The sequence below is a fragment of the Hypanus sabinus genome, chromosome 3, assembly GCF_030144855.1.
Source record: "Hypanus sabinus isolate sHypSab1 chromosome 3, sHypSab1.hap1, whole genome shotgun sequence".
In the NCBI taxonomy this organism is placed as follows: Eukaryota; Metazoa; Chordata; class Chondrichthyes; order Myliobatiformes; family Dasyatidae; genus Hypanus; species Hypanus sabinus.
Window position 1 is genome coordinate 2,027,349 of NC_082708.1, and position 23,835 is coordinate 2,051,183.

The 23,835-nt window shown below is 43.3% G+C and overlaps 1 protein-coding gene across 1 annotated transcript in view; it reads right to left on the reverse strand.

Annotated features, from left to right (window-relative positions):
- LOC132390970 (F-box/WD repeat-containing protein 7-like) overlaps positions 1-23,835 on the reverse strand; it is a 306,269-nt gene that overhangs the window by 54,332 nt on the left and 228,102 nt on the right. Inside the window, exons 5-7 of the mRNA XM_059963517.1 lie at positions 20,552-20,687; positions 19,998-20,132; positions 15,568-15,691 (exon numbers count right to left, since the gene is read on the reverse strand). Of these exons, the coding sequence (XP_059819500.1) occupies positions 15,568-15,691; positions 19,998-20,132; positions 20,552-20,687 (395 nt within the window). The remainder of the gene's footprint in view (positions 1-15,567; positions 15,692-19,997; positions 20,133-20,551; positions 20,688-23,835) is intronic.

Genomic DNA, 23,835 nt, shown 5'->3' on the forward strand with positions numbered 1-23,835 from the left:
CCCATCACCTGCCTGCCCTTCCTGACAATCTGACTGCACACTATCTTTACTTTTTTACCATTTGTCCGATCCTGAGTCTCTTCACTCCAGTTCCCACACCCCTGCCAAATTAGTTTAAACCCTCCCCAACAGCCCTAACAAACCTGCCCGCAAGAATATTAGTCCCTCTTGGGTTCAGATGCAACCTGTCACTTTTGAACAGGTCATACCTCCCCCAGAAGAGATCCCAATGATCTAGGAATCTGAAGCCCTGCTCCTTACAACAGCTTCTCAGCCACACATTTATCTGCCAAATCATCCTGTTTCTACCCTCATTGGCGCGTGGCACAGGCAGCAATCCAGAAATTACTAACTAGGAGGTCCTGCTTCTCAGCTTTCTACAGAGCTCTCTAAAATCTCTTTTCAGGCCCCTCTTTGGTTTTCCTTCCTATGTCATTGGTACCAATTTGCCAGCTTTCCCTCCCTCTCCAAAATGCTGTGTACGCAAACTGAGATGTCCCTGGCCATGGCACCTAGAAGGCAACATCCCATCCAAGTATTCTGTTCACGTCCACAGAATCTCCTGTCTGCTCACCTGACTATCGAGTCCCCTGTCACTTTCGCACTCTTCTTCTCTCTCTTTCCCTTCTGCACCACGGACCCATGCTCAGTGCCTGTAACCCGGTCACTGTGGCATTCTCCTGGGAGGTCATCCCCTGAAAAAGTATCCAAAGCAGGGAATGGCCACGGGGTGCTCTGCTCTAACTGCTTTTTTCCATTTCTCCTGACAGTCACCCAGCTGCTCGCCTCCTGCAACTTCAGGGTGACTACTTCCCTGTAACTCTAATCAATTATCTCCTCACTGTCCCGTACAAACCGAAGGTCATCTAGTTGCTGCTCCAGATCCTTAACACCGTTTTCAAGGAGCTGCAGCCGGATGCACTTCACGCAGATGTAGTTCCCCGGGAGACTCTGAGTCTCCCAGTTCTCCAACATTTGGCACAAAGAACACACCACAGCCATTTAAATGGTACAGTAAGAGAAAGAAAAAAAAGGAAACCTTAGCAGACGCTTTACACAGAGCTGATGCCTCTTCCGAGCCGAAGCCTCTTTTGATCCAAAGCCCTGTCGCTTCTACTCTCGTCTCTGGCCTACTCCTGACAATGCCCGCTCCGCTTATCCCTTCTGTACTTTTTAGTTTGCAGAGCTCTGTTGACACCGCTGATGGCCCTGTACAATGGACAACCGCCCACAAAGCTGTCTTTTTAAATAATTGCTGCCAACCTGCAAGAAGCACCTCTTGATAGAGCTCTGTTGATGCCACTGCTAGCCCTGCATAAGTCATACAATTATTAAGCTCAACTTCTGTCAGTGTGCATGGAGTTGTAAAGGCAGAGCGCAACTTATCTGTGCCAAACAAGGTGTCAACCGGAAATAGTCTCAGTTACCTTCATTTGGCCCATAAACCTTTCTATTCATGTACCTGTCAAAAATCCTTTCAACATTGTAATTGTCCCCACCTCTTCAACTTACTCCGGCAACTCATTCTCTATAACCACCTCCCTCTTTAGGAAAATCTTATCTTTCAGGTCCCCTTTAAACCTTTATCATCGCAACTTAAATCAATGCCCTCTAGTTTTAGACCTGTTTACCCCAAAAAAAGACCTTAGCTACTATATTATAATTTTATAAACCTCTTTCATCTTGCAACTTCCTACTAAACAGGGAAAAAGATCCAAGCCTACACATTTTCTCATTATAACTTAAGTCCTCCAGTTCTGACCACATCATTTTCGGAGAAGGACTTCTGAGAATCGGAGCAAGAGTGAGGCGGAAGCCATTTTGAATTTTACCAGTTTTCATCTGAGTTGAGAGAGGCGGGACTGTGCAGGCGTGTGACGTCGGGCAGTGAAGTGCGGGAGACTTAAAAGGAACACAGCTCGATATAGCAGGTAGCATCGTGGCGGGCAGTGGAGTGAGCCGGGAGTAGAGTGGAGACCTAAGGGCTTTGGCTCAATGGGCTTCGGCGGAACCGAGTGAGGCGAGGAAGACCGGAGCTGCAGAGCTCTCACAGCTAGTTGCTTGGTAAGTATTGGTAAGTAGTCCTGCTTCCTTCTACACTTATAACTTTAAAAGTATTGTTAGTGTGATAGTTAGCTGTATTGGGGCAAAGGGTTCTTGCATAACTAATACTAGTACATTAAATTAACTATATAGCATGGAGCAGGTGATGTGTTACTGCTGCGAGATGTGGGAACCGGTAGACCCCATTGAGGGACACGGCGACTACATTTGCAGCAAGTATTTGTTGCTCGAGGAACTCCAGCTTCATATTGATGAGCTGCAGTCCGAGCTTCAGACACTGCAACACATCAGGGAGGGGGAGAGCTACCTGGACTCTGTGTACCAGGAGATAGCCACACCTAATAGATTAACTAATGTAGATTGCAGTCAAGCACAGGATGGTGTGGCTCTGAGTGAGGAAAGTAGGGGAATCCAGGAGGTAGGGCTGGAGGAGATGCAGGCCTTGCTCTTGTCCAACAGATTCGAGGCTTTAACTCCCTGTGAGGGCAGTAGCGGGGACTGTGGGAAGGATGAGCAACCTGCCCATAGCACCGTGGAGTGGGGGGCCATTCCAGAGGGCGGAGTCAATAGAAATGTTGTAGTAATAGGGGACAGTATCGTCAGGGGGATAGATAGAGTTCTCTGCAACCGAGAGCGAGAGTCCCGAAGGCTATGTTGCCTGCCTGGTGCCAGGGTTAAGGACATCTCTTCTGGGCTGGAGAGAAACTTGCAGTGGGAGGGCAAGGATCCAGTTGTCTTAGTACACGTCGGTACTAATGACATAGATAGGACAAGGAAGAAGGTTCTGTTACAGGAATATGAGCAGCTAGGGGTCAAATTAAAAAACAGAACCTCAAGGGTAATAATCTCTGGACTATTACCTGAGCCACGAGAAAATTTGGCTTGGTTAAATAAAATTAGGGAGTTAAACGCGTGGCTCAAAGACTGGTGTGGGAGAAGTGGGTTTTGCTTTTTGGGACACTGGCACCAGTACTGGGACAGGAGAGAACAGGAGGGATGGGCTTCACCTGAACCGGGCTGGGGTTAGTGTCCTGGCGAATCATATAACTAGGGCTGCAGAGAGGTCTTTAAACTAACTAGTGGGGGGGAGGATTCTAGAGAGCAAATAATTAAAAAGACAATGGAGAAGGTAATGGATGTAGGTAAAAGTGGAGGAATAAAAAGACAGAGTGTGTCAGGAGGGGAAAGAATGTATGGAGATAAGCGTAAAGTTGTACAAAAGGAAAAGGTAGGAAATAAGTGTCAAACATATTTGAAAGTCCTTTATTTGAATGCACGTAGTATTAGGAATAAAATTGATGAGTTGACGGTACAAATAATTACATATGGTTATGATATTGTGGCAATTACGGAAACATCGCTGCAGGGTGACCAGGACTGGGAATTAAACATACAAGGGTATTCGACAATTAGGAGAGACAGGCAAGAAGGAAAAGGAGGTAGGGTGGCTATGTTAATAAAGTGAAATGATATTGGCTCAAAGGATCAGGATAACGAAACAATTTGGGTAGAAATAGAAATAGTAAAGGGAAAAAAGCAGTGGTGGGAGTAGTCTATAGGCCTCCAAACAGCTGTAACTCAGTTGGTCGGAGCATAAATCAGGAAATAGTTGGGGCTTGTAATAAGGGAACAGCTATAATTATGGGGGATTTTAACTTTCATATTGACTGGACTAAGCAAGTCGGACACGGCAGCCTTGAAGAAGAGTTTATTGAGTGTATTCGGGATGGGTTCCTTGAACAATACGTTACTGAGCCGACAAGGGGGCAAGCAGTCTTAGATCTGGTCCTGTGTAATGAGACAGGACTAATAAAAAAATGTCCTAGTAAAGGATCCCCTTGGAATGAGTGACCATAACATGGTCGAATTCCATATTCAATTAGAGGATGAGAGGGTTGGATCTCAAACAAGCGTACTGAGCTTAAATAAAGCAGACTATGATGGTATGAGAGCGGAATTGCTTAAGATGGATTGGGAAAATAGATTAAAGGGTAGATCGGTACTTGATCAGTGGTGTATATTTAAGGAGTTATTTTACAATTATCAAGAAAAATATATTCCACTGAAGAAAAAAGGGAGTAAAGGAAAAAATAGTTATCCATGGCTAAGTAAAGAAATAAAGCAAAGTATACAACTAAAAAGAAAGTTATATAAGGTAGCTAAATCTAGTGGAAAGATTGAAGATCGAGAAGCTTTTAAAGATCAGCAGCAAATAACAAAAAGATTGATTAAGAAGGGGAAGCTAGATTATGAAAGTAAATTGGCGAAAAACATAAAAGCAGATAGTAAGAGTTTTTATAGTTACATAAAAAGAAAAAGGGTGGCTAAAGTAAATGTTGGTCCCCTAGATGATGAGACCGGGAAATTAATGGTATGGGACATGGAGATGGCAGAAACACTGAACATATTTTGTATCAGTTTTTACAGTAGAGGACACTCAAAATATCCCAACATTGGATAAACAGGGGGCTCTAGGGGGAGAGAAGCTAACTACGATTCAAATCACCAAGGAAATGGTACTTGATAAATTAATGGGACTGAAGGTGGATAAATCCCCTGGACCGGATGGCTTGCATCCTAGGGTCTTAAGGGATGTGGCGGTCGGGATTGTGGATGCATTAGTGATAATTTTTCAAAACTCGTTGGACTTAGCAATGGTCCCGGCAGATTGGAAAAATGCTAATGTAACTCCTTTATTTAAAAAGGGCAATAGACAGAAGGCTGGGAATTATAGGCCAGTTAGCCTAACATCTGTGGTTGGCAAAATGTTGGAATCGATAATTAAGGAAACAGTAACAGGGCATTTGGATAAACATAGTTTAATAGGACAAAGTCAGCATGGCTTTACAAAAGGGAAGTCATGTTTGACAAATTTGTTGGAGTTCTTTGAGGACATAACATATAGGGTAGATAAAGAGGAACCAGTGGATGTGGTGTATTTGGACTTCCAAAAGGCATTTGACAAGGTGCCACACCAAAGATTATTACTTAAAGTAAAAAAATCATGGGATTGGGGATAATATTCTGGCATGAGTGAAGGATTGGCTTTCTAACAGAAAACAGAGAGTTGGGATAAATGGTTTATTCTCAGACTGGCAGTTGGTGACTAGTGGTGTTCCGCAGGGGTTGGTGTTGAGACCCCAACTCTTTACAATCTATATTAATGATTTGGAGAAAGGGACTAATTGCAACATATCGAAGTTTGCTGATGATACAAAGATGGGAGGGAGTGTAATGAGTGCGGAGGACATTGAAACCCTGCAGGGGGACATAGATAGGCTGAGTGATTGGGCAGACATTTGGCAGATGAAATATAATACTGACAAGTGTGAGGTCTTGCACTTTGGCAGGAAAAATAATAGAGCAAGTTATTATCTAAATGGGGAGAAACTGGAAAGTGCTTCTGTGCAAAGGGATCTGGGGGTCCTGGTGCAGGAAACACAAAAAGTTAGTATGCAAGTGCAGCAGGTGGTCAAGAAGGCCAATGGAGTGCTGGCTTTTATTGCTAGGGGGATGGAGTATAAGAACAGGGAGGTCTTACTGCAGTTGTACTGGGTATTGGTGAGACCACACCTGGAGTACTGCGTGCAGTTCTGGTGTCCATATTTAAGAAAGGACATACTGGCTCTCGAGGCAGTGCAGAGAAGGTTCACTAGGTTAATTCCAGGGATGGGTGGGTTGATGTATGATGAGAGGTTGAGTAGATTGGGACTCTTCTCATTGGAGTTCTGAAGAATGAGAGGCGATCTTATTGAAACATATAAGATTGTGAAGGGGCTTGATCGGGTGGATGCGGGGAGAATGTTCCCAATGATGGGTGAAACTAGGACTAGGGGGCATAATCTTAAAATAAGGGGATGCCGTTCCAGGACTGAGATGAGGAGAAATTTCTTCACTCAGAGGGTAGTGGGGCTGTGGAATTTACTGCCCCAGAGAGCTGAGGAAGCTACTACACTCAATAAATTCAAAACGGAGATAGACATTTTCCTGGATAAAAATGGCATTAGGGGATACGGTGAGCGAGCAGGTAAGTGGACATGAGGCTAGGTTTAGATCAGCCATGTGATCTCCTGGACCAGTTTTCGATAGCCTGGATGGGTCGGAGAGGAATTTTCCAGATTTTTTCTCCTCAATTGGCAAATTGGGTTTTTTCCCCCCGGGTGATCACATGGGTTTGGGCGGGATGAATAATAAAATAAAATGGGCGGCATGGTGCCCTGTTGGTTGGCACTGTTGCCTTGTGGGATTCAGTGAAAACTAGAGTTAAGATTGGATCAGCTATGATCTTGTTGAATGGCGGAGCAGGCTTGAGGGGCCGATTGGCCTACTCCTGCTCCTATCTCTTATGTTCTTATGTATCATGTGAATCTTTTCTGCACCCTCTCTAGCTCCCTCTACATGTAGGTGAGACCTAATTTGGAGTATTGTGTGCTTTGGTCACCTGCCTACAGGAAAGATGTAAATAAGATTGAGAGAGTGCAGAGAAAATTTACCAGGATGTTGCTAGGACTTCAAGAGATATAGGGAAGGCCCTCATTGAGGAATCAGAAGTAGAAAGAGTGAACAGTATCAAGTTCCTGGGTGTCAACATCTCTGTGGATCTATCCTGGGCCCAACATATTGATGCAGTAACAAAGAAGGCATGACATTTCATATGGAGTTTGAGGAGACTTGGTATGTCGCCAAAGACACTTGTAAATTTCTACAGATGTACCGTGGAAAGCATTCTAACTGGCTGCATCACCATCTGTCTGATAATCGGGGGGCACAGCACAGGATTGACATTAGCTGCAAAAGTTGTAAACTCAATCAGCTACACCATGGCCTCCCCACAGCCAGAACATCTTCAAGGAGCGATGCCTCAAAAAAGCAGTATCCATTATTCAGGACCACCATTACCCAGTTTGTGCCCTCTTCTCATTGCTACCATCAATGAGGAGGTACAGGAGACTGAAGACAGACACTCATCGATTCAGGAACAGCTTCTTCCCCTTGCCATCACATTTCTGAATGGATACTGAACCCATGAACATTACCTCGCTACTTTTCTTTGCACTACTTATTTATCATATAAACACAGCTGCAAGAAAAGGTTTGTGAACCCTTTGCAATTACCTGGTTTTCTTCATTAATTACTCATAAAATGTAATCTGATTTTCACAATAAGTCACAATAATTGACAAACATAATCTGCCTAAACTAATAACACACAAACAATTGTACTTCTTCTCATCAATACTGAGTAAACCATTTAAACAAGGGGTTGGCAACTTTTTTGCCTCTGTGGGCCGGATTGTGTATTAATGAGCGGACGGTGGGCCAGATAAATGCCATAAGAAACTTGAAATATGGGAATTATCCATTTAAGTACATCTAGTTATGTTTTGCCTCAAATTAATAAATAACACATGCTAGAAAGGGTAAGACGAAGGAACACATACCAATCCTCATAGAGGGATCAGAATGGAGAGAGTGAGCAGCTTCAAATTCCTGAGTGTCAAGATCTCTGAGGATCTAACCCGGTCCCAACATATCAATGTAGTTATAAAGAAGGCAAGTCAGCGGTTATACTTTATTAGGAGTTTGAAGAGATTTGGCATGTCAACAAATACTCTCAAAAACTTCCAATAGTTGTACTGTGGAGAGCATTCTGACAGACTGTCTGGTATGGAGGAACTACTGCACAGGATCAAAAGAAGCTGCAGAAGATTGTAAACGCAAACACGAGGAAATCTGCAGATGCTGGAAATTCAAGCAACACACACAAGCTGCTGGTGGAACGCAGCAGGCCAGGCAGTATCTATAGGAAGAAGTATAGTCAACGTTTCGGGCTGAGACCCTTCGTCAAGATTGTAAATCTAGTCAGCTCCATCTTGGGCACTAGCCTGCAAGATACCCAGGACATCTTTAGGGAGCGGTGTCTCAGAAAGGCAGCGTCCATTATTAAGGACCTCCAACACCCAGGGCATGCCCCTTTCTCTCTGTTACCATCAAGTAGGAGGTACAGAAGCCTGAAGGTACACACTCAGCGATTCAGGAACAGCTTCTTCTCCTCTGCCATCCGGTTCCTAAATTGATTTTGAAGCTTTGGAAACTACCTCACTTTTTTTTAATATACAGTATTTCTGTTTTTGCATGATTTTTAAAATTGATTCAATATACATAATTGATTTACTTGTTTATTTATCATTTTGTTTTATTTTATTATTATTAACTTTTTTTTCTCTCTGCTATATTATGTATTGCATTGAACTGCTGCTGCTAAGTTAACAAATTACACGTCACATGCCAGTGATAATAAACCTGATTCTGATTCTGAATGGTTTAAAAAGAAGAAAGTTCATGTTTTGGAATAGCCAAGTCAGAGTCCAGACCTTAACCCAATTGAGAAGCTGTGGCATGACCTGATGAGGGCTGTTCATGCAAGGTAACCCAAAGATATTGATGAATGAAAGTTTTGTATGGAGGAAAAGTCTAAAATTCCTCCTTGCCATTGTGCAAGTCTGATCAGCAGCTACAGGAAACATTTGGTGGAAGTTATTGCTGCTAGAGGAGGTTCTACCAGTTATTAAATACAAGGGTACACATACTTTTTTCTAGCCTGGACTGTGCATGATTAAACAATGTGTTCAATAAGGACATGAGAAGTACAATTGTTTGTGTGTTATTAGCTTAGGCAGATTGCACTTCTCTGTTATTATGACTTAGATGAAGATCAGACCACGTTTTAGGAGTGATTCATGCAGAAAACCAGGTAATTACACAATTGTTCAGAAACTTTTCCTTGCAACTGCATATACACATACACTCACTGTAACTCATTTTTTATTATGTACTGCAATAGCATGGTTTCCGGAAGGGAAAATCTTTCCTGATGAACCTATTGGAATTCTTTGAGGACAAGTAGGATAGATTGAATTGAATTGACTTTATTTCTTACATCCTTCACATACCTGAGTAAAAATCTTTATGTTATGTCTCTGTCTAAATGTGCAATGTGCAATCATAATAATTTATAATAACTTAATAAATAGAACAGCCAATGTAACATAGAAATACACTCAAATCAGTCTGATGGCCTGGTGGAAGAAGTGTCCTGGAGTCTGTTGGTCCTGGCTTTTATGTTGCGGTACCATTTCCTGGATGGTAGCAGCTGGAATAGATAAGTGTTTGGGGTGACTTGGGTCCCCAATGATCCTTTGGGCCCTTTTCTCACAGCTGTCTTTGTAAATGTCCTGAATCACGAGAAATTCACAACTACAGATGCGCTGGGTTGTCCGCCCCACTCCCTGCAAAGTCCTGCAATTAAGGAAGGTACAGTTCCTATACCAGGTAGCGATGCAGCTAGTCAGGATTCTCTTGTAGAAGTGCACTTGTAGAAAGTTCTTAGGATATGGGGGTCCATGCCAAACTTCCTCAATCATCTGAGGTGAAAAAGGTGCCTTTTTCTTCATACAGCTGCTGTGTACAGAATATGTTAAGTCCTCGGTGATGTGGATGCCAGGGAACTTAAAGCTGTTTCCCTCTCAACCCCGGATCCACCAATAGGGGTTAGCCCATCTCCATTCCTTCTGTAATCCACAACCAGCTCCTCTGTTTTTGCGACATTGAGGGAGTGGTTGTTTTCTTGACACCACTGTGTCAGAGAGATGACTCCTTCCCTGTAAGCCTCCTTATTATTGTTTGAGATTAGACCAATCAATGTAGCGTCGTTGGCAAATTTAATTAGCAGATTACAGCTGTGGGTGGCAACACAGTCATGGGTATACAGGCAGTAAAGGATGGGACTTAGTACACAGCCCTGAGGGGCTCCTGTAGAGAGTCAGAAGGGTGAAGATGAGGGAGCCCAAACTTACCACCTGCTGGCTATCGGATAGGAAAAGGGAATGGAGTGGATGTTGCATATTTGGATTTTTGGAAGGCCTTTAACAAGATGCCACACATGAGGCTGCTTACCAAGTTAAGAACCCATGGTATTACAGGAAAGTTACTAGCATGGTTAGAGCATTGCTGATTGGTAGGAAGCAGTGAGCGGGAAGCAGTGTTTGGTTGGCTGCCAGTGACTAGTGGTGTTCTGCAGGGGTCAGTGTTGGATCTTTTTTTATGCTGTATCAATGGCTTAGGTGATGGAATAGATGGCTTTATGACCAAGTTTGCAATGATATGAAGATTGGTGGAATGGCAGGTAGTGTTGAGAAAACAAGTAGAATGCGAAGGACTTAGACTGGGAGAATGGGCAAAGGGGTGGCAAATGATATACAATGTTGGAAAACGTATGGTCATGCACTTTGGTGGTAGAAATAAATGTGCGGACTATTTTCTAAACGGGGAGAAAATCCAAAATCCAAAATCTGAGATGCAAAGGTACTTGGAAGTTCTTGTGTAGAACACCCTGAAGGTTAACTTGCAAGTTGTGTTGGTGGTGAGGAAGGCAAATACAATGTTAGCATTCATTTCAAGAGGTCTAGAATATAAGAGCAGGGACGTGATGCTGAGGCTTTATAACACACTGGTGAGGCCTCACCATGAGTATTGTGAACAGTTTGGGGCTCCTTACTTAAGAAAAGATGTGCTGGCATTGGAGAGGGTTCAGAGGAGGTTCACAAGGACGATTCTGGGAATGAAAGGGTTATCATTTGAGGAACGTTTGTTGGCTCTGGGCCTATACTGGAATTTAGAAGAATTGGGTGGTGGTGGTGGTGGCAATGTCACTGAAACATTTCAAATATTGAAAGGACTTGACAGCGTAGATGTGGAAAGGATGTTTCCCATGGTGGAAGAGCCTGGGACAAGACAGCATAGCCTCAGGATAGAGGGGTGTTCATTTAAAACAGAGATGCAGAGGAATTTCTTTAGCCAGAGGATGGTGAATTTGTGAAATTTGTTATGACAGGCAACTATGGAGGCCAGGTTGCTGGGTGTGTTTAATGCAGTTTGATAGGTTCTTGATTGGCCACAGCATGAAAGGTTGCGGGTAGAAGGCTGGGGGAGCGGGGCTGAGGATGGGAACAAAGGATCAGCTGTGACTGAATGGTGGAGCAGACTCAATGGGCCTAACAACCTAATTCAACTGTTCTGTCTCATGGTCTTATATGTACTGCTGCTGCAAAGCAACAAGTTTCACAACATATGTCAGTGATATTAAAGTTAGGACTTCATTCCCTGTGTAATGCCCTGGTTAAGATTTTACTGCTAATGTTATAGGGTATTTCATTTAATAGTTTTCCGTAGAAACAGTGTGTTCTGCTGATAGTGTTTGGGTTTCAGTTAAAGATAAGGGATTGTGATGTTCACCTTGGGAATGTAGGGTCAGCAAATCAGGATGGTGGAATTGGGAGAAGGTTCTAGATAATGTTGGGCGGAGAGGTTTGTGACAGACACTGGTGGGGGTCAAGGTCTTTTTGGTAGCAGATGGAGAAAGAAGGAGATAAAGAGAACCAGCTGTAGGATTTGACCTAACTGGAATGTGCAATCTGATGGAGTCCAAGATGGGAAGTTCTACCGGTGACTGGTGAATAGGAATTGGTACGTTGAGTAAGAGACACATCCAGCTTTAGGAAGATATGAGCTCCAACTTTGTGCAAGTTTGACCGGTTTAATTATAATGGGCCCTTTTATTTTTTTTTCTTTCTACTTTAATAACCCTTTGATTATGTTGACATTCATAAATACATCTTCTTTATAAATGTATGAGGCGTACGATCTGTTATTTCTTGCTGATGCATAATTGCATGTGGGGCAGTATTTATACAGTAGTTGCTCAGAATGGAGTTTGGGTAGTCAAAACATCCCAACGTCCCAGTTTGGTGGGACCCAAGTCATACTGACCCCGGACATATAGAGTTTGTGAAAGGTGGGTTTCTCACCGCTGAGTCCAGTGGCTGTTAGCAAGGTGCTAACAAGCTGGGTTTCTAGAGACGTCTGGTAAAAAGGGGGTTCACCTAGAATGTAGAAGATTGAGGGAGATTTGATAGAGGTACATAAAATTATGAGGGATATAGGTAGGATAAATGCAAGCAGTTGGTTTCCACTAGGGTTGGGTGAGGCTACATCTAGAGCTCATAGGTTAAGGATGAAAGGTGAAATATTTAAAGTGAATCAGAGGGGAAAGTTTCTTCACTCAGCAGGTGGTGAAAGCATAGAACAAGCTGCCAAGGGAAGTGGTGGATGTGAGTTTGATTTCTACAATTAAGAGAAATTTGAATTTAAGTACATGAATGGGAGGGGCATGAATGGCTATGGTCCGGGAGCAGGTCGATGGGACTAGGCAGATTAATGGTTCACCAGAGAGTAGATGTGCCTGTTTCTGTGCTGTAATGTCCCAAGACTGTAGCGCATTCATATTCTTCCAAAATAATGATGTCTAGAACTATGCAATTTCTCCAGGTGCAGTCTTACCAAGATGTTCTACAGCTGTAACATGGCATCCCAATCTTGTACTCAATGCCCCATCCGATGTAGGTAAGTATGTCATAAGCACTCTTGACTGCCTTGTCTACCACATGTGTCACCACTTTCAGGAACTCTGTACCTGCAACCCTAGGTACCTCTGTTCTACAACACTCACCAGGGTCCTGCCATTCACTGTGCAAGCCCTGCTATGATTTAACTTTCCAAAAGGGATCCACCTATTCAAATTCTATCTCCCATGCCTGGCCCATTTTCCCAGTTGATCTGGATCCTGCTGTAGACTGCAGACCGCTATATTGTCCACCTGTGTTCTCAACAGAAATACATAACATCAGTGAACCAATCCTGACTGGTCATAGGCTCTCGCTTGGAAAATAATCCTCTACTACTCACCCTCTGACTTCTCCAAGTCAATAGTGTATCAAATTGGGTAGCTCACCTTCACCCTGAACTAACCTTCCAGACCATGCAATGCTTTGTCAAAGGTTTACCAAAGTCCACAAAAAGAATGTCAACACTTATCAATCCTCTTGGTCACTTCCTCTACCAAAATAATGAGATACAATTTCACACACATAAAGTTACACTGATTATCTTTAATCAGCCCTTACTTTTCTAAAAGCACATAAATCCCATCCCTCAGAATCTTCTCCTGGAGTTTCCTCACCTCTGATGTTAGGCTCACTGGTGTGTAATTCCCTGTCTTTCCCATTGATATACACCTGGACCATAACCCTTCATACCCCTCCCAGCCATGTACTTAACCAAACCTCTCTTAAATGTTTTAATTTAATCCACAAATAAAAAACCTCTTCTGTCTTTTGGTACCTCACCCACAGCTAAGCAAGTTACAAAAATCTCTGCTAGGTTCCCTGCAATTCCTTCTCCTTCTTCTTACAATACTAACAATTCAGTTCAAGCAATTGATGCCAAAATTTTTAATCAAACAGCCTTGTTTATCAGAGCAAGCCTCCCTGATCTTCTACACTGGAGATGTAACCAGACTGCCTTTTTCTGAGCAGTATGTTTCCTTTCCCTCCTCACCACCAGAGGCAACTTGATGTCATTTCCACCATGGTGATCAGTAGCAACCAAGTCCTATCAATGACGCATCTCTAATTAAGTCATAGAGCACTACAACACAGAAACAGGTCCTTTGGCCCATCTAGTCTATGCTAAACTGCTATTCTGCTTAGTCCCTTCGACATGCACCTAAATCAAATGTTTCCATACCCCACCCGTCCAAGTATCTATCTAAATTTCTCTTAAATATTGAAATCAAACTCGCATTAACTACTTCCAGTGGCAGCTTGTTCCACATTTGCTCCAGCAAGTGAAGAAGTTCCCTCTCATGTTCCCCTTAAACGTTTCATCTTACACCCTTAACCTCTAGTTCTAGTCTCACCCAACCTCAGTGGAAAAAGCCTGCCTGTATTTTTCCCTGTGTATACCCTTCATAATTTTGAAGACCGCAATCAAATCTCCCCTTATTCTCCCACATTCCAAGGCATATAGTCCTAACCCATTCGAACTTTATCCTGTATCAAAGCCAGCTTGATTGTTTAGTTCCAGAGAAGTCGGTCAGTTAACTTCATGTCCGATCTTGTGGCGAGAGGGACCCTGGTCCACATCTCTGCCGACCTTCCTCACATGCTCATATCTGCCACCCATCATTCATCCAAATATAAAAATTCAGACTAATAGTAAGCCCTTCTAAATTCAGTAAGATTTCACATCTGATTGCTTCAAAGTACTCATTTCAAAAAGATGTCAAGTACATTGGTGTGTCAAAGCAAGTGACAACATTTTAAATTTTCACTGGAAATTGATTGGAAACACTTTGATCTAAACTGTTATTGAAACAATATCAATGGCATTTCATGCATGGTTGAAGTGACTGAGGCTTGTCTCAGGGGAACATGAAGAAACAGGCCATTTTCCACTTCAATAATGTTCTGACAGACACACAAGAAGAAATTCAGCATTGAATGATGAGTGGAAAAGAGAGGTCGAGGAAAATTCCGGGGCCAGTAAAACAAAAGAAAATTCCTTCAGCTGCGCGAAACATGATTAACAATTTGATCTTTAAGTTGTATAGAGACAGTCAGTACAGTGACTATAGGAAAGAAGCAAAGTTCAAAGTAACTTTATTATCAAAGTATATATGTAATCATATACTACTGAGATACATTTTCTAGCAGGTATTTACAGGAAAATAAAGAAATACAATAGAATTTTACAAAAATCTATAAAGACTAACAAGCATCTGGTGTGCAAAAGATTAAAACTGTGTAAAAAAAATATTGAGAACATGAATGGCAGAGTCCTCAAAAGTGATGTCTATAGGTCAATTGTGTTGAGATGACTGAAGTTATCCATGCTGATTCAGGAGCCAGATGGTAATAACAGTTCCTGAACCTGCTGGTGTGGACCTTGCGCCTTTTTATCTCTTGTCTAATGGTAATAGCAAGAAGTGAGCATGGCCTGGATGGTGGGGATCTTTGACCATGAATGCTGCTTTCTGGGGCAGTGGGGAGGTAGACTTTGCACGTGACAGACCTAATCACTAGCCAGCAAACCTCATACCATGTGCCTCAAAAGTCAAAGCCTATGGGGTGGCTTGTCTGGAGATCAGACACCTGATGTCCACCGGGGCCCAGGACTGGAGAACCGGAGGTGGCCTGCCCGTGTGTACGAGTGGGTGGGGAATGGACTGGTTTTGTTGTTGTCAATGCTGCTGCTTGTGTTGTTCTGATGAAAATGGTGGGCATATGTCAGTGCCAGTATATGTGCCAACACTTGCGGGCTGCCCACAGCACAATCCTTGGGTGTGTTGATTGTTAATGTAAATGATGCATTTCACTATGTGTTTTGATTCAAGCAAGTCTGAAATGTAAGGGGAAAGCGCTGAATTCTCTTATCAGGTATCTGCTGCCCTTCAATCTGTATTTTGGCAGAGCACTGCAAATCCATAGACTGGCAGATACGTACAGACTGACACCACTCAAATGTTACTCCAGTGATAAGATTCAGACAAATTCTGATGGACACTTTGAGCAAAAAGGATGCCAGTTCCTTTCCCCCAACACTCACCTTCCTCTCTGCACTTTTCTCTCCAGAGCAGATTATCCTCAGCCAGGATGCGCCAATATCGACAAGTCTGTGCTGCCCGCAGCAGGTCCCTTGGCTCCAGAAATGACAGGACGTACAGTGCTAACTAGAATCAAGAAATACAGACACTCTGAAATACAACCAACTGGGGGAAATCAAGGTAGAATGGGTCAACCATTTAAAAAAAAAATCCAGAAATTAAAGATGTAGAATCCTTATGGGTAGAGTTAAGAAACCGCAAGGCTAAAAATACCCTGAAAGGAATTATATACAGGACTTCAAAAAGTAGTTTGGATGTGGGCTACAAATTACAATGAGAGATAGAAAAGTCATGTAAAAAAGCCAATGTTGTGATAGTCATGGGAGATTTCAATATACAGGTACATTGCTGGATCCCAAGAGAGGGGTGGTATGCCTAGAAGATGGCTTTTTAGAGTAGCTGGTGGTTGAGCCCACCAGGGAAAAAGAAGTTCAGCATTGGGTGCTGTGTAATAAGACCATAAGATATAGAAGTAGAAGTAGGCCATTCGGCCCATCAAGTCTGTTCTGCCATTCAATTGTGGGCTGATACAATTCTTCCAGTCATCCCCACTCCCCTACCTTCTCCCCATAGCGTTTGATGCCTGGGTTAATCAAGAATCTATCTATCTCTGCCTTAAAAATACCCAATGACTTGGCCTCCACAACTGCTTGTGGTAACAAATTCCACAGATTTACCACCCTCTGACTAAAGTAATTTCTCCACATCTCAGTTCTAAATAGACATCCTTCAATCCTGAAGTCAAGCCCTCCTGTCCTAGACTCCCCTACCACAGGAAATAACCTTGCTATATCTAATCTGTTCAGGCATTTTAACATTCGGAATGCTTATAACCATATAACTATATAACAATCACAGCACGGAAACAGGCCATCTCGGCCCTCCTAGTCCGTGCCGAACTCTTAATCTCACCTAGTCCCACCTACCCGCACTCAGCCCATAACCCTCCACTCCTTTCCTGTCCGTATACCTATCCAATTTTACCTTAAATGACACAACTGAATTGGCCTCTACTACTTCTACAGGAAGCTCATTCCACACAGCTATCACTCTCTGAGTAAAGAAATACCCCCTCGTGTTTCCCTTAAACTTCTGCCCCCTAACTCTCAAATCATGTCCTCTCGTTTGAATCTCCCCTACTCTCAATGGAAACAGCCTATTCATGTCAACTCTATCTATCCCTCTCAAAATTTTAAATACCTCGATCAAATCCCCCCTCAACCTTCTACGCTCCAATGAATAGAGACCTAACTTGTTCAACCTTTCTCTGTAACTTAAGTGCTGAAACCCAGGTAACATCCTAGTAAATCGTCTCTGCACTCTCTCTAATTTATTGATATCTTTCCTATAATTCGGTGACCAGAACTGCACACAATATTCCAAATTTGGCCTTACCAATGCCTTGTACAATTTTAACATTACATCCCAACTTCTGTACTCAATGCTTTGATTTATAAAGGCCAGTGTTCCAAAAGCCTTCTTCACCACCCTATCTACATGAGACTCCACCTTCAGGGAACTATGCACTGTTATTCCTAGATCTCTCTGTTCCTCTGCATTCCTCAATGCCCTACCATTTACCCTGTATGTTCTATTTGGATTATTCCTGCCAAAATGTAGAACCTCACACTTCTCAGCATTAAACTCCATCTGCCAACGTTCAGCCCATTCTTCTAACCGGCATAAATCTCTCTGCAAGCTTTGAAAACCCACCTCATTATCCACAACACCTCCTACCTTAGTATCATCGGCATACTTACTAATCCAATTTACCACCCCATCATCCAGATCATTTATGTATATTACAAACAACATTGGGCCCAAAACAGATCCCTGAGGCACCCTGCTAGTCACCGGCCTCCATCCCGATAAACAATTATCCACCACTACTCTCTGGCATCTTCCATCTAGCCACTGTTGAATCCATTTTATTACTCCAGCATTAATACCTAACAACTGAACCTTCTTAACTAACCTTCCATGTGGAACTTTGTCAAAGGCTTTGCTGAAGTCCATATAGACTACATCCACTGCCTTACCCTCGTCAACATTCCTCGTAACTTCTTCAAAAAATTCAATAAGGTTTGTCAAACATGACCTTCCACGCACAAATCCATGATGGCTACTCCTAATCAGATCCTGTCTATCCAGATAATTATAAATACTATCTCTAAGAATACTTTCCATTAATTTACCCACCACTGATGTCAAACTGACAGGTCTATAATTGCTAGGCTTACTTCTAGAACCCTTTTTAAACAATGGAACCACATGAGCAATACGCCAATCCTCCGGCACAATCCCCGTTTCTAATGACATCTTAAAGATCTCCGTCAGAACTCCTGCTATTTCTACACAAACTTCCCTCAAGGTCCTGGGGAATATCCTGTCAGGATCCGGAGATTTATCCACTTTTAAATTTCTTAAAAACGCCAGTACTTCCACCTCTTTAATTGTCATAGGTTCCATAACTTCCTTACTTGTTTCCCACACCTTACACAATTCAATATCCTTCTCCTTAGTGAATACCAAAGAGAAGAAATCGTTCAAAATCTCTCCCATCTCCCTCGGCTCCACACATAGCCGACCACTCTGATTCTCTAAGGGGCCAATTTTATCCCTCACTATCCTCTTGCTTTTAATATAACTGTAGAAACCTTTCGGATTTACTTTCACCTTATTTGCCAAACCAACCTCGTATCTTCTTTTAGCTTTTCTAATCTCTTTCTTAAGATTCCTTTTACATTCTTTATATTCCTCGAGCAATTCCTTTACTCCATGCTGCCTATATCTATTGTAGACATCCCTCTTTTTCCGAACCAAATTTCTAATATCCCTTGAAAACCATGGTGCTTCTATGAGATCCCTCCTCATTCTCTTGAACTCCAGGGAATACAGCCTAAGAGCTGCAAGATGTTCCTCATATGGTAACCCTTTCATTTCTGGAATCATTCTCATGAATCTTCTCTGAACCCTCTCCAATGTCACTATATCCTTTCAGTAAAAAAGGAGCCCAAAACTGCACACAATAAATACTCCAAGTGTGGTTTCACGAGTGCCTTACAGATCCTCAACATCACATCCCTGCTCTTATATCCTGTACCTCTAGAAACGAATGCCAACATTGCATTTGCCTTCTTCACCACCAACTCAACCTGGAGGTTAACCTTTAGGGTTTCTTGCACAAGGACTCCCAAGTCCCTTTGCATCTCTGCATTTTGAATTCTCCCCCCCCCCAATCTAAATAATAGTCTGCCCATTTATTTCTTCCACCAAAGTGCATGACCATACATTTTCCAACATTTTATTTCACTTGCCACTTCTTTGCCCATCCCCCTAAACTATCTAAATCTCTCTGCAGGCTCTCTGTTTCCGCAACACTACCCGCTCCTCCACCTACCTACCTTTGTATCATCGGCAAATTTATCCACAAACCCATTAATTGCATAGTCCAAATCCGAAAGGTGGAATGGCCTCCATGTTGGAAAAAGTATTACAGCGGAATCCAAGTTGTATCAATGTCCAAAGATAATTCAGACACTTTCAGACTGTGGGCAATATCTTCTAGAACATTACTAATTAGCTTCACTTGTCATGTGTACATCAAAACATACAGAGAACAACCAAAACAATCCAGAGCTGCTGTGGGCAGCCCCTGAGCGTCACCAGCTTCCAGCACCAACATAGTATGCTAAAAACTTACAAACCCTGCTGATATGAACATGAAATCAAATCCTTAGATTTGACAAGAGGTAACAAAGGACCTCAAGATGTGGAATCATTGTGCGTAGAGTTCTGAAAGGATAAAAAGACCCTGATGGAAGTTTGCAGGTTTCTGAACAGTAACCAGGATGTTCTCAACAAATTACAACGCAAGATAAAAAAGGCACGTATTAAGGGCAATATTATGATAGTGAGGGGGGATTTCAATATGCAGTAGATTGGGAGAATCAAGTTGGTGTTAGATCCCAAGACAGGGAATTTGTAGAATGCCTATAAGATAGTATTTAAGAGCAGCTTGTGGTTGAGCCCACTAGGGGAAAGGCAATTCTGGACTGGGTGTTGTGTAATGAACCGGATTTGATTAGGGTTACCAATTACAGAGTAATAGAGTATAGAGAGTACTCCATTGCAGATGATCCAGAAAAGCTGACATTTGGAACACTAAACCCCAGGATCAGTTTGAAAATAGTGAAGCAGGTAAAGGAAATGACCTTCAGGTACAATTTTTACAGAGAAAGAACTGGTTAGGGAGTAACCCCATCCCCCACTGAGTTAAACTGTTCCCATTTTCTTTACACTTGCATAACCAATCAAAACGTCACAGCTAAACCAGACTACACACGAGCACTCTACACTTCCATACACATACCTCCTTAGGCAGGAGGGAGATGAAGTCCCGCTGGAACTGCGGTTCAATGACCTGCATCATGTACTTTATCTGAGAAGTCTCACAGCGATCAATAAGTTCATCCAGTGCCAGAAGCTTCTCGGGGCCACTCCATTTCTGTGAACAGTAAGCGCAGGTGAGAATGTTCCTACCTTCATTACAGGGTGGTTACAAACAGCACTGGGGCGGGGGTTGTGGTTGGAGGTCACAAACGGCACGGGGGGGGGGGCAAGGTGGTCAGAAACAGCATGGGGTGGCTGTAAATGGCACTGACACTTCAGATACATCTAAATAACCATAACAATACATGATACATTCCCATTCACAAGTGCATTCAAATGAAGTCCAAGAAGGGACAAGATACCAGCTCTGTGAAAGGTTGTCAGCTTCTACCTTTGTTTTCCTTATTAATTTTTCATTGAACTGCCTGTACATGAGGAATCAATTCTTTGTACAATGGGAGATCACCACTGTTGCTCTCATCCAATTCCATAATTAAATACAAACTGTTTGGAATGTCTACCTGAAGCACTCACCTGGAACATGCCAAGCCACTCCTGAAGATCTGTTGGAGGTGTTACAGATGTAATACGCCGACGATGTTGACCTGGGATGTTGCCATTCCTTATATCTCCAAATGTTGTGGCAGTATTTATGCATGGTGAGAGGGAACTATATTTAAAAAATAAGGTAAAAGGGTGCAATTAAACACTGAAATACTATGGTCACCATTTATGGTGAGGGAAATGGATCAATACCATTTTTATAACTAGTATCAAAACTGTTTTTGGTCATCTCAACTTAGTCAAGGCTATTCCTGAAATGTAACCTCAAGTTTCCAGTTGCTTGTCACTGCAATTACCCACCACACCCTTGCCGTTGCCTGTAGCTCCTACGTGGTTTCAAATTAATCTGCGGTAAGCTCCGAGAAAAGCATGTCTTTGGACCAGGCACATGACAACCTTCTGAACTTACACTGCTATGCTAAATATTTCCTGTAGAAATATCTTTGTTTCGTTTCCTTGGCCCTTACACTATCCTTCATTTCATCTCACACTGCAGATCACTCATGTTCTCACCTTTTCTTAACAGTTTAAAACTTTCTCTCAAACCCACACCCCAACTCTGATGAAATGACCAACCAAAAACATTAACTCCAATTCCATCAAATTCTTCCCAGTCCATTGAATATAGTTTGTATTATTGCAATTTAGTTTCAGATCTCCAGCATCTACAAAATTCAGATTTTGTAATTCACCTGACAGAATCCCTCATTGTAGATTGATCCAGAACATGAAGATAGGATCAGCGGTGAGTTGATTGATTAGGTTAAGTACTGAAAGACTAAGATAGAGTAGATGTGGAGAGGATGTGGACAGCCTCAGAACTTAGGGATGTCCATTTAGAACAAATCTGAGGAGGAATTTCTATAGTTAAAGGATGACTACATCTCTGTTATGCTAATCCCTGCATACAGACCACTCGTCAGGCTCTCCAGACCAGTTCAGAAGCAGGTGAAAACCTGGCCAGCAGGAGCCATCTCTGCTCTTCAAGACTGCTTTGAGCACACTGACTGGCACGTGTTCACGGAGGCTGCAACCGATGGTGACTCTACAAACTTAGAGGAGTACATGGCATCAGTGATTAGCTACATCATCAGCAAGTGCATCGATGATGTCACTGTGTCCAAGACCATCACTACACACACTAACCAGAAGCCATGGATGACAGCGGAGGTGTGTGTGCTGCTGAGGACCCGTGACTCCGCCTTCAGAGCAGGCGACAAGGCAGCCCTAGCAACAGCAAGGGCCAAACTCTCCCAGACCATCAGAGAGCCAAAGTGTGCACATCCCCAGCGAATCCACAGCCACTTCCAGGACAGCAGCAACACGTGGCGCATGTGGAAGGGCATTCGGGATATCACCAACTACAGGACAACATCACTTGACTTGTGTGGGTGATGCCTCCCTCCTAGATGCGCCGAATAACTTCTATGCTCATTTTGAGGCGGAAAATGACGTGGCAACGAGGAAGTCCACCCTTCCTCCAAATGACCAGGTGCTGTGTCAACCCATGGAAGGCTGCTGGACCAAACAATATTCCTGATAGAGTGCTTAAAGGATGTGCAGACCAGCTAGCAGATGTTCTCACTGACATCTTCAACATCTCCCTGAGCAGCGCCACTGTTCCAACGTGCTTCAAGGCCGCCACCATCGCCCCCGTGCTGAAGAAGTCTTCAGTGTCCTGCCTCAATGACTATCGTCCCGTTGCACTCATATCCATCATCATGAAGTGTTTTGAGAGGCTCGTCATGAGGCATATCAAGACCCTGCTGCCCCCCTCACTGGACCCCCTGCAGTTTGCGTACCGTCCCAACCGCTCAACAGACGACGCCATTGCCACCACCCTCCACCTGGTCCTAACCCACCTGGATAAAAAAGACACGTACGTTCGGATGCTGTTCATAGACTTCAGTTCAGCATTCAACACAATCATCCCTCAGAAACTGATTGGAAAGCTGAGCCTACTGGGCCTGAACACCTCCCTCTGCAACTGGGTCCTAGACTTCCTGACTGGGAGACCTCAGTCAGTCCGGATCAGGAGCAGCGTCTCCAACACCATCACACTGAGCACAGGGGCTCCCCAGGGTTGCGTGCTCAGTCCACTGCTGTTCATTCTGCTGACCCATGACTGTGCTGCAACACACAGCTCGAACCACATCATCAGGTTCGCCGATGACACCACCGTGGTGGGTCTCATCAGCAAGAACGACGAGTCAGCTTACAGAGAGGAGGTGCAACGGCTAATGGACTGCTGCAGAGCCAACAACCTGTCTCTTAATGTGAACAAAAGAGATGGTTGTTGACTTCAAGAGGGCACGGAGTGACCACTCCCTGCTGAACATCAATGGCTCCTCGGTAGAGATCGTTAAGAGCACCAAATTTCTTGGTGTTCACCTGGCGGAGAATCTCACCTGATCCCTCAACACCAGCTCCATAGCAAAGAAATCCCAGCAGCGTCTCTACTTTCTGCGAAGGCTGAGGAAAGTCCATCTCCCACTCCCCATCCTCATCACATTCTACAGGGGTTGTACTGAGAGCATCCTGAGCAGCTGCATCACTGCCTGGTTTGGAAATTGCACCATCTAGATCACAAGACCCTGCAGCAGATAGTGAGGTCAGCTGAGAAGATCATCGGGGTCTCTCTTCCCGCCATTACGGACATTTAACTACAAAGCAAACAGCATTATGAAGGACACCATGCTCCCCTCATACAAACTCTTCTGCCTCCTGCCATCAGAACACTATAGCATAGAAATGGGCCCTTCAGCCCATCTAGATTGCACTGAAGTATTATTGTACCTATTCCCATCAACCTGCAACCAGACTATAGTTCTCCATTACCCTACTATCCATATTCAAACTTCTCTTAAATAGGTGAGGTTTTCAGTTGCGACTCTTTTACAAATACTAGAAGACATGCTGAGGTGGAATAGGGGGAGCATAAAATAAGTGTGCCGCAGAATTATTTTTTATACACACAGTGTGTGGAACGCTGCCAGAAGAAGGGTTGTAAACAGACATGATAGTGATATTTAAAAGATATTTAGACAAGCACATGAACATGCAGGGATATAGATCATGTGCAGGTTTAACTTGATATCATGGTTAGCATAGCCTGCTGGGCCAAAGGGTTAATTCCTGTGTTACACTGTTTTATATAAACAGTGACATGGTCACTATCTAATCCAAACCACATTCTGGTAATCCTCTTGCACCCTGTCCAAGGCATAAAACACAGAAGCTAACAGCACAGGAAA